The sequence below is a fragment of the Paramormyrops kingsleyae genome, chromosome 21 (genome assembly GCF_048594095.1).
Source record: "Paramormyrops kingsleyae isolate MSU_618 chromosome 21, PKINGS_0.4, whole genome shotgun sequence".
In the NCBI taxonomy this organism is placed as follows: domain Eukaryota; kingdom Metazoa; phylum Chordata; class Actinopteri; order Osteoglossiformes; family Mormyridae; genus Paramormyrops; species Paramormyrops kingsleyae.
Window position 1 is genome coordinate 1,142,189 of NC_132817.1, and position 12,428 is coordinate 1,154,616.

Here is a 12,428-nt window from a genome sequence, read left to right on the forward strand (position 1 = left end):
TTAAATCTTTCACAGTCTGAGGTTGATTTGACAAATTGGAACTATAAATCATGTAGACCAACGCTAGTTTAACTTCTCTGGGGCCCCTAAGCTGACATGGGTAGGGGGCCCCCTAAGTGGGGTATTCAAGCTTTTTTTGGAGCCGAAAGAACAACAACATAGAATTACAAATGATGGAACATCAATAATATGGTAATCAAAGCACAGGATGCAAGTGGTAAAACTTACTAATCTAAGATAATACTAAGATGGGGGAAGGGGGTATCACATTGACACATTGATCGACCAAATTTAAAATTATATTATTGTAGATGATAATATTTTAAGCAAAATTGTTATATAAATGGTATGGAGTGGACATTCGATCTATGTGTTTTGTATAAAAAAAAACAAAAAATTTTAAAAAAACAAGTCGAGATAAGAAGGGGGCCCCCTAGATTGTGGGCCCCAGGGTTGTTTGTATATAAATGCAGTATATAATTTAAGTATATAACTTGCCCTTACACCAGGTTTAAGTCAGAACTCCCTGCAGCTACACTGAGCTAGGTCACACTCTGCAGCCCCTGAAAACTGAACACAGCTGGATATTTATTAATTAAAGGCTCTTGGTGTTCTTAGACTGTTATGGAGTAGTGTACTTGTTTCACATAACCGTTGTTGTGTCTGGTTGTGTTGCCCTGTTGTGGTGCACTGATTTACATGTGGAATTTTGACCCTGTCTTGGAATTGGAATCTTGTATACCTGAGCTGATTTCTGACCTTCACCTGCCCATTGGAGTTATGATTTTCAGGTTACATTTTAAATTGATGAACCTGATGTCCCGGTAAATAATTCACTTTGCATTGGATCTGAACTGGATTTATTGCAGTTGGAGTGAAAATATTAATGGATATCCTTTTATAAATGATTCTTAATTAGTTATTTGTAAAAGTACAAAGGATTTATTTAGCATTTGCTCTAGTTATGTATAGATATTAAACATCATGTATTTAGCAAGCAGCATGCATCTAATGCTACATGTTTTAAGTCATGGAATATTAGATTACAATACATAATGTAACAGCAGATAGAAATTGACATTATACTGACCTGAGAGAACTGGGAGCATAGGAGTATAACAAGGTAAAAGAACAAGTTGTACATCATAAATGTCTTGTTAAAGAATTTATAAAAATATATTAGTATAATTTTGGGGTGTACACACGAGAAAACATAATGATTATATATATTTTTGTCATTCCTCTGCTCAATAAGAATTGAAAACATCTTTACAGTGAGGAGATGTACATTACAGATATTGTGAGATTATATATGGCCTAGTTCCCTTTTTCTTTCCTTTGAGATACACTGACCCATCACATTCATGTTCTTGTGGTTTTTATACTCCTCATTACCCAGATTAAAGGGATGCTTTGGGAGTATGTCACTCAAGTTAAATCATCTTGTCCTGTTTGATTCAGTTTCATGTGATTTTCATATAAAATAATGGACAGAATAAGTGAAAATATCCAATGCAACAGATTTAAATATAGTTCAGTACTTTAAATGACAAATTAACCTGACAAATGAACCTTTGATCATGGTCATTATTTTATCTTCAAGGCTTCTGGGACCATGAATCTGGATCAGCAGCTTACCTGTGGCGCAGCAATGTTCAGAGCAGCGTTCGTCAGCTCAATCTTGTCTTGAGATTTTTCCCGAGCAAGGCGTGCAGCCTCCTTTACTTCCTTGAACTTTTCTGCAAACTGGAAATTCAGATAAAATAGTACAACATTTTACAGGATGTAGTATAATGCACAGGGAGTGAAAAATTATACAACAAAGCTCAGAGCTCCCTGCATTTGTTTGGTGTATCCTGGTAGTTCAACATGTAATCTTCATGTGTGAAAAAATTATTTGCCTCTTTGTTAACACAAGAATAATAAAGAGATAATAAGGACCCTTTCTCTCAATGCTCTGCCAAGCACACCGGATTTGGGACAGCCCAGCCCAATATAAGTAGGACTTTGGCCTTTACCATACATATTCATCACACACCATCTCTTTAGATGCAAACACAAGGAATTTTTTTAAAATCAGGTAGGACTATTAAGCCAGGTATGAAACATTTTAAATGGCTGAAATGTTTGAAAAGGGTTGCCGACCTTAATACTTGTTCTGAGCGCATACACTACCAGGAATATTTCCAAATACAAGGCAGATATGATGTTGGAACATCATCTTCTAGGATGCCACAAAGAATTCTAGAAGTACCATCAAGAATCTGTATGTCCATCACCTCAGCTCAGGGTACTGCTTCTAATGTTCAGGAATATGGATATTTGATCTTCAATTGTTATGGAAATCATAATAAGATTCTCATATCAAAGCTGGTGTAGTGTATTTGCTGCATCAGAATATAGACTACTGTTCATTACTGCAGACAGTGAATTTTGTTCTGTAAAAGTGTTTTATGGGTGAATATTATCCATTCCCATACAGGGTTGCAGGGCGTTACTTTACTACTCCCAAATTTACTTTGACACGGTCTTGGTCTTGGACATAGAGGACTTGAGGTATTATTTCAAGATCAGTCAAGACCCCTCATCAAAATGTTTCAAAATTTATCACAATGGCTTAATGTTCATCTGTTTATTAACCCTTAGAACCCAAAAAACACAAAATGCATTGATTTTGATTTTCACACCCATTAATCTCAGGCTCACAACTCTGGATAGGTATAATGCACAGACAAGAATCTTTGCAATCAAGAGGAGTTACTCGATCTGGTCATCCAGATGTAATGTTGCGCACTAAAATATTCCAGAGTAATCCGGTTCGCAATGAGGCATATATTTTAAACATTTTTCAAGAAAAAGCACTCCTAATAATCTGTAAAACACCAATATCATTCACATTAGATGGGAAACGAAGCACATATTTGCTTCCGCAATGATCCATGTACTACCCTTCTGAAAAAAATATTTATTTTTTATTTATTATAAGCCAATAAATAAATGGATAGAAACACACTCAAAAATGAGCTGGAGTTCTAATATAAATAATAAAATGCAGCATTATGTTTATTAGGCAGTTACTTGATATTTTCTCAGTATTCAGAAAAGTTTGTATATGTCGAGCTCCGTTTAAACAATTGAAATAGAATGCGCCCATTGTGTAATTGGAACACTTAATAAAACATAAAAACATACATTGCTGTCTATCAGATAACTTCAACAAGTTACCAAATGGATGCAAAATCAATTATATTAATTTCCACCTGGCACTAACCATGTTATTCCTTCACAATACTAAGGCAGAGAAAGGTCCGCAATGAAACGGCTGCATTCCCACATCATAGGGACTCTAATCTCAACATTTGTAAGATAATATTTGTAATGCCTGCAAATTTTAGATGAGGCTGAAAATGGAGAAATTTCAATAGGTGCCACCAGTTTTTCCTCATAAGAAGGATGATAAAGCCTGTCTCAGCATTTACACATCAAATTATGACACATCGGACATGTCCAGGATGTCCTGAACACAAAACCATAAAGCATATGTGGCTAACTCATGTATATGTAATGCATGTACACTCAAAAATGGATAGGGTTCAAAGGGTTAACATAGTTCTGTGGTGTAAAATGTCCTGCTTCAAAGTTCAAAGGCAACCAATAAAGTATGTCTTATTTGAAAAAAAGTTATATTTGTGCAGAATGCTTTAATATTGAAATTTTAAGCAAAAACGTCCATTGTTCAAATTATAATGTGACACAAATTTTAGGCCATACTGCCTAGCCCCAAGACGGTGCCTATGCTTCACATTTTACAGTGTGTTGTGTTAGAAAATTTTAAACCTGGAGGCACCCTGCTGCATATCATAGCCTTCTGCCAACAGAATCACAATTAAACCAGGATTTAAAAATGCAGATTTGTATAAAAATATAGAGGGGTCTCTTAATTTTTTCTGTGCCTGTATTGATTTTTTATCATGTGCAGTATTAAAAATTAGATGACCACAACCCCTTATTTTCTGCCATAGAATTAGTTGAAGCTTTGTTTGAGACAAGTGCTAGGTCTAGCAGAATAAGACCAAGTTGGACTGGGAGAAACATTATGCATTATTACAAAGATTTTAGTGGATAAATATACTACCATAAAATCCATAGTATTTGTCATGACCTGCTCGTCTGATACTCCTGTGTGCCACGCCCCCCTCATTACCTCGTGTTAATTCCCAATTGTGATCACCTGTTGCCTGTTATTTTTTGCTTGTCTTGTGTATTTCAGTCCGCGTTCAAGTCTGTTTCCCCAGATCAGTCATTGATGTTTAGTTGCCGTCTGTCCTGTGTTTCCCCAATAAACCCATGTCCTGGATTTTCGCTTGCCTGCCTGCCTCGTCCTTACTCGCTTCCTGCTTGTTCGCCGAACAGCGGTCTTAACAGTAGGCTATTCACACACTTCTGGCTGTGTGGTCGCGTTATCTTCAGGCAAGAACAAAAATAACCAAAATATAACATCTACCGTATTTTTCGGACCATAAGACGCACCGGACCATAAGACGCACCTAGTTGTAGGGGAGGGAAATGAAGAAAAAAAAGATTCTGAACCAAATAATGTCCTACAGTATTTTACGTCAACCATGTACAGTGAACAGTAGTCAACAGCAGTATTAAGAACCATTATCACTGTTATTAACAAATAAAGTCAGTAAAAAACAATAAAAGTACAAAGAAACAAGGAGACACTTCAGTAACAAAAAACTTTCATGTGTATGAATGATCCATTGACACCTGGCCACATCCCTCCCCCCTTTTATGGCGCTTATGGGGATGTATTTGGATCGTGTTTCACCGTTGCGTTGTTCACCAAATTACCATGCGAATGAGATTTGAATACGCGCTAATGCGGCTATTTAGAATGTGAATAGCGATCTTCGGGTGACAGCGGTACTACACGCCCCCGATGCAGGTAAACCAAAGTAAGGGGACATAGTTTAATTTTTTGCCGATTTAACCTAATTTTAAAAACTGTAATACTTCCGACAATGGACGTTTTGAAAAGAAGACAGATTACGGATTTAGCCAGCGTTTTTTCATGATTCTACATTAAGATTTCAGCGAGAAATAAACTGAAATAGACGCGAGAAGTACGCTGCGTCGCCAACTATGCATTCGACCCCAGAGGGTTAAAGCATGTGAGCAGAGCAATATTCGGACCATAAGACGCAGTGACTTTTTCTCCCCTCTTTTGGGGGAGGAAAACGTGCGTCTTATGGTCCGAAAAATACGGTAATTAAATTGAAAAAGAGACACACAGAATTTTTGAAATTCTTGTAATTCTTGATAAAACCTTAATGTGATTACATTCAAGATTTACACAGATGCAGGGCTTCAGAGATACATTTGTTTTGTTTTTATTGTTTTTTGATGTGGCAAAATTGACCAAAGACATTAGAAGACAGGGCATCAGTAATAACAGCCCTTTTTCACATATGGAATCCCAGTTACAGTTGCTCTAAACTTATTTTATTATTATATTTTATTATTAAAATGTATAAAAATAAAAACTACTTAAGAACATCCATGCCTCAGGAGAGATTATGTGGGCTTGCATTGCAATGTTTCTTCAGGCCTCAATTATGGACTTAGTCAGATAATTTGCTGCCAGAAATTCCAGAAAAGTCACACTGTAGACTCAGTAATCGGTGAGTAATTATTCTTCATTATAGTCGCATCTGTATTACAGTGATTATGCAGTAACAAGCACAGTGATTCCATTGCCAGGTTTTGTTGGCCACTGCTAGGGCCCAGAATGGAACACAGGATACATCAGCTGCATGGTGTGTGCGTAATGTCTGTGGAATGTGTTGATTTTCATTTTGGTGCCTATGTTAACAGGTTAGAGCAGCCACACTGCCTGCGTGAGATGTACATCTCAAGCTCACATCTCATGGCAATGGCACCTCATCTAGAAATTCTTCACATGTGAGGTCAGTGGTTCTCAGCAAAAACAGACAGTTAAAGGATCTACTGATAGACATAGTGACTTCATACCTGCAACATTACATAACCGACATCTTACACTATAGTTTCAATGTCTAGGTATATACAATCATGAACAGAGATGTTAGCCAGTTCTAATGACTTCCTCAAGTCACTCTAGAGTTCTTCTTTACCTCATTGATGACTTTGCATTGTGATCTTGGGGTCATCTTGGCAGGGCACCCACTTCTAGGCAGAGTAGCCAAAATACCAAATTGTCTCCATTTATAGACAACATGTCTATCAGTAGACTGATGAATATCTAAAATCTTTAAGAACATAAGAAATATACAAACGAGAGGAGGCCATTCGGCCCATCGAGCTCGCTTGGGGAGAACTTAACTAATAGCTCAGAGTTGTTAAAATCTTATCTAGCTCTGATTTAAAGGAACCCAAGGATTCACTTGCACTACGTTATCAGGAAGACTATTCCATACTCTGACTACACGCTGTGTAAAGAAGTGCTTCCTTAAATCCAGTTTGAAATGTTCTCCCGCTAATTTCCACCTATGGCCACGAGTTCTTGTATTTGAACTAATGCTGAAGTAACTATTCGGTTGAACAGCATCCAAACCTGTTAGAATCTTATAGACCTGGATCATGTCCCCCCTCAGTCTCCTTTGCTTGAGGCTGAACAGATTTAGCTCAAATAACCTTTCCTCGTATGACATTCCTCTAAGACCAGGAATCATTCTTGTGGCCCTACGCTGCACCTTTTCTAAGGCCGCTATGTCCTTTTTAAGATATGGTGACCAAACCTGTACACAATATTCTAGGTGAGGTCTCACCAAGGAATTGTATAATCTTAGCATTACCTCCCTTGACTTAAACTCCACACACCTGGAGATATACCCCAACATCCTATTGGCCTTTTTTATTGCTTCCCCGCACTGGCGAGAATGAGACATGGAAGCATCAACATACACACCAAGGTCTTTCTCATAATCAGCTACCTTTATTTCAGTAGGTCCCATAAAATACCTGTACTTTATATTTCTGCTCCCTACATGGAGTACCTTACATTTGTCTGTTAAATTTCATCTGCCAGGTGTCAGCCCAGTCACTAATTAAATTAAGATCCCGCTGTAGCTGCTGAGCCGCTAGTTCAGTATCTGCTACACCACCCACCTTGGTGTCATCTGCAAATTTCACCAGTTCACTGTATATTGGTGTCTATATCATTTATGTAAATAAGGAACAAAAGTGGTCCTAAAATTGAACCCTGCGGTACCCCACTATGAACGCAGGCCCACTGTGACATCGAGCCTCTTATAACTACTCGCTGCTTCCTATCCGTTAACCAGTTATCAATCCAAGTCGCTACAGTTCCTAAAATACCTGTCGCTTTGAGTTTAAGTGAGAGCCTCTTGTGGGGAACAACATCAAAAGCCTTTTGGAAATCTAAATAGATGACATCATAGGCCTTCTTATCATCAACTTCCTGAGTAGCTTCCTCAAAAAACTCCAACAGATTTGTTAAACAGGATCTACCTCTCCTAAATCCATGCTGGCTATCCCTCAAAATGTTATTTGAGGTAATCTACCATTTTCTCTTTGATTATAGCCTCCATAACTTTACCAGTTATACAAGTTAGACTGATTGGCCTATAGTTTGACAAATTACTTCTATCCCCTTTTTTGAAAATGGGCGTTATGTTGGCATGCTTCCAATCAGAAGGTACCACACCTTCAGATAAGGATTTTTGAAACAGTAATGTTAAGGGTCGGCAAATAATATCCCTCATCTCTTTTAACACTATAGGTAAGATGCCATCAGGGCCCTGTGATTTATTTATTTTGAGCTTAGCTAGGCTTTGCAAAACATCAGCTTCAGTTATATATATATTAGTTATAGACGATGTTGGATTAGTAATAAGAACTGGTAAGTTACTAGTGTCCTCAACAGTGAATACCCGTGCAAAACTATCATTGAACTCATTTACTATGTCAATGTCGTTTTCAATTATAAGACCCTTACTATCCTGCAGATTAGTGATTTCAGCTTTTAGAGCTCTTTTAGAGTTAAAATACTGGAAGAAACTTTTAACGTCATCCTTAGCCTCCAATGCGATCTTCCTTTCGACATTCCTTTTAGCTCGTCTAATGTCATTTTTTAATTCAGCCTGTAGATTTAGATACTCTTGCTTTATTATGTCATCATCAGTTATTTTCCATCTCTGGAACAAAGCCCTTTTCCTCCTTACTTTATACTTTATGTCCCTATTAAACCACCTAGGTTGCAATTTCCTAGATTTATTCTTGCTAGAAACAGGTATGAAGTCCTCTTGTACTTGCAATAATGTGCTTTTAAAAAATTCCCATGCCTCTTCAACAGTTTTGTTAATTAACTCCATCCAGTTCACAGTTTCTAGTTTTAATCTCATACAATTGAAGTTAGCCTTCCTAACATTATATATTTTTGATTTGGACTTTGCTCTTCGGGCACTAAACTTAACCTCAAATTTAACCATGTTATGATCGCTACTGTCAAGTGGTTCTAAAACATCTAATTTACCAATCCTGTCCTGGTTATTAGACAAAACAAGATCAAGAATGGCATCTCCCCTGGTAGGGGTGTTAACAAACTGAGTAAAAAAACAATCCTGTACTAATTCCACCATGTCAAGTTCATTTTCAGAAGAGCCAGCAACAATGTCCCACTGCATCCCCGGTAGATTAAAATCACCCATAACTACCACATCATTTTTATTGCTCATAATCCTAATATCACTGTATAACAATCTGCTTTGAGATGACTTTGTAACCCTTTCCAGCCATATGTAAATTAACAATGCTTTATTGTAGCTCATTATAGAGCTCTTTTGTATGAGGCATGATTGCCATCTGGATATGCTTCTTGTCAAACTTTTCATTGTATTTTATCAATCAAAGTAATTCTGGGCCACACTTCTGAACTCGTTTCTTAAATGGACTCCAGGTGTGCTATAGCTTTCACTTACTTTTTCCAACCGTCAGTTTCACAGGTTGAATGATGTATTCAATATGGTCAAACATTCTCTGAAAATATGTGTATCTTTAGTTATAGGAGACTGTGTTTGTTCATTGTGACTTACGTGAAGATATGACCATGTTTTATACTGGAATTAGACATAAATATAGAAAATTTGAAGTGGTTCACAAACTTTTTACTTTGACCGTATAATAGACATGAAAAATATTTAAATATTAATTATCTTAACCATTTTGGCAATTGCATTTTACTGAAGGAGAAAATGGAGGCTACATGAGTTCTACTGTATAGTCAGAGCAGAAAACCCAGTGTAGGCTATAATTATATTATATTGATACATTAACATAAGACAAGGTGAAGCACATTTGTTTTCAGGTGGTCTTGCTCTTGCTCTGAACAAGGATAAAAATCACGTGACTGCTTGCTGGTTATCAATGGTCAACTTCATGATCCTTGTATTTTTTCTTTCCTTTTCTAAATCAAACATTGTATTATAGCATCTTTTGCCTTTTGCCAAAAGACACCAGGAATAACTGGAGTCGACAACAGGAACTTGCAGGAATGACTCCTCCAAAGCAGCAGCTGGGAGGCTCTTTATTTAGGGCACCAGTTACAGGAGCAGCGTAGTTCTGACAAGAACACGCATGCACATAACTAGCCAGCACGCTCACACTCTCACCCCCACTCGTGGCCGAACGGCCGGACGAGACCCGAGTGAAACAACATCTCGGTAACGGTGGATCCACCAAACACAACCGAAACACTCCCAATATTCCCCAACAATACAGCACAGCATGTAATAACCTTAGAACGAACTTAACAAGGGTAAACACACATAATAAACACTTGAACTTAACACTAAATACACACTATGCGCCCAGGTGCACTATGGGAGAACCGCCTACACCCGGAAATGTCGCTACAGTATTATTGATGGTCATTATCAAAGGTAAACTCAGTGTAGAAAGATAGGACTTACACTTATGTGGTTATTGTGGACAAACATGGGGATCTGCACCACAGCAGTTCAGCACCACAGCCACCATGCAGTTGGTGTGTCCTGGGCCTATTGCTACATTCCATTTACTTCAGATGTTGGAAGTCAGAACTGGGAAAGACTTTACACTCAAGTTAACCACGTTCCAGTAGGAGTCGGTAAGCCATTTAGCATTACCAGGGACCTCTTTCAAACAGCAGGGTTTCTTGTCTAACCAGACAACTTAATCAGATTTAAGGTACCCTAGTTTAAATCTTCGTTCAATTACATATAGCTCAGACTACCTTAAATCCGACAAGTTATCCACCTAAGCAAGAAATCTGCTTTCTGAAACAGGACCCAGTTCTAGCCAGGTTCATTGTTAGCCATTGTTAGTGATACCAGTTGATAACAACACATTACATGGTGTCACGGATCAACCCCGGTGATCCCCGACTGACGTCAGGAAGACCACGCTTCCGGGGATTCCTTGATCCTACCTTCTCCGTTTTGACAAGCTGTCAGCTTTACGCAGCTATACTGGGTAGTCTGGTTTCTCCGGTTTTCATTGCAACCACCTACCGCAAGCTGTTGCAGGTCGTTTCTAAATTAGGGAGACTATTTTAGCCATCAGATCTTGCACCCTGATGCGAGATCTTCTAGAGTTATCTCTGAGTTTGAGCGTTTTCCTGTTTCTGGCTCCTCATGTTTTCTGACCGTTGTTCTGCTGTTTTGACCCCGATTTTCTGTTCAGCCCCTTCGATGCCCGACGTGAATCGCCTGACCCCCCCTTTACCCTGACTACGAGACCTGCCCAGCCCCCAAGATCGCACATCGCCCAACCCCAGCCTGCCCCACGACAACGATCCAGTCCGCTCCTTTGGTTTATTTTGAGCGATACGTTTGCCAGTACAACAATCTGGATTACTGACAACCTTCGTTTATTATTAAAGTCACTTCGCCTCTGTTTCCGCGACAGCGTCCTCTTTTCCACAACTAAAACCCTGACAACATGGTATTTTGTGCATACAAACATAGTAGTAACATGTGCACTGATAGTGGTTTTTACGCGTGTTGACCGATTTAATGATCCACAAATGGGACGTAAGTGCTAACAACAGTATACAACTACAGCTTTCACTTGTTGATAAAGGGTGAAATCTGACTTTCTGAGTCAGAACTCCAGCTTTAGGGGGCATTCCAGTTGACATTTCTTTCTAGGACTTCTAAGTTCTATTGAAACACAGCATAAGTTAGTTGTCCTTGGGTCCCGCCCCTGTTCAGAGAAGGGCCAGCCATGTACATTTTTTGTGCTTGACAAAGCTTGCATAATCACGCATGAAGATCGATTTGAAAGAAATCCATTCTGCTGGCAAATTATTTCTTCCCCATGATATTTTTATTTGTGAATCCTACTGAATATCAATATGTTTCAAAATACTTACTTGGTGCAGCTGTTGTTCTGTAGAGAAACCCAGCCCATACACTGTGTTGGCTCTACTATCAGCCCATTGTCCAAATTTCTGTGATGTCTTAGTGAAAGTCATGTTGGGTGAGATGGTGCTGTTGATAATGGCCTAGAAGACACATAGTTCAGGAATCAATCATTTAGTATATAATCAGCAATGGACAGTTGTATTGTTTGTCACTATACAACCTACAATATATTTATTTACTTGAGGCTGTTATATCCTGTATAATGCTATAATAAATAATAATCATCTTGTTTACGTGCATTCTTTCCTTTTCTCACTACTCAAAATTGTAATAAATTGGTGAGTTTCATGGTAGGCTGTCCTAATAGCACTGTTGGTCACTCTCATCATTCACTCACAATGCTGCATCATTGTGTCTTCAATATTGGGGGGGGGGGGGGGTGATCCATTAAGTGACTGAGTCAAATCTGTCCTCTCACATTACCCTGTATGACGTCTTCTGTTGACCTAAATATGGGCTACCTGTCTCATAGTATTCCCTGTATACATTCATTTATGCATGTACAACTGAAATCATTAAAAGGTTAAAAGGTTTTTGCCTTCAGTCAGTAGGTTTGATCAGAACTAAATTCTACCAACAAGTTTATTCATATTTTCAAAGCAAAATCCTGAAAAATATGGGGTGGAACAAACAACCCCTGTTTTGATTATTGGGTGGGATGTGTTCCACCCACCCCCCCATCAGTAATGCCTACGTGCTCACACCACTAGATTGGTGGCTTCGATACTGCATCTGCTCAGTGTGAGTTTGCAGGTTCTCCTCATGTTACATGCCTATCCTTCCATAGCTCAAAGAAATGCAGCTAGGCCAGATCTGTGCATAGCTACATTACAAACATAGTATGCTCATTATAAGGGTAATTTGTAATAATTCAGACATCCCATACTAACAAAGTAGCTAAGAGAACAACCCCCATTCCATGCAGCGGCCAAGGTCAATAACGAACAAATGTTTATTCAT

The 12,428-nt window shown here is 38.5% G+C and overlaps 1 protein-coding gene across 3 annotated transcripts in view; it reads right to left on the reverse strand.

Annotated features, from left to right (window-relative positions):
* Positions 1–12,428, reverse strand: part of LOC111835157 (homer protein homolog 3-like) — a 90,557-nt gene that overhangs the window by 38,336 nt on the left and 39,793 nt on the right. For all 3 annotated transcript variants that reach the window (XM_072704121.1, XM_023795157.2, XM_072704122.1), the window contains 2 exons: positions 11,417–11,548; positions 1,639–1,746 (listed from right to left, as the gene is read on the reverse strand). In XM_072704121.1, coding sequence (XP_072560222.1) covers positions 1,639–1,746; positions 11,417–11,548 — 240 coding nt within the window. The remainder of the gene's footprint in view (positions 1–1,638; positions 1,747–11,416; positions 11,549–12,428) is intronic.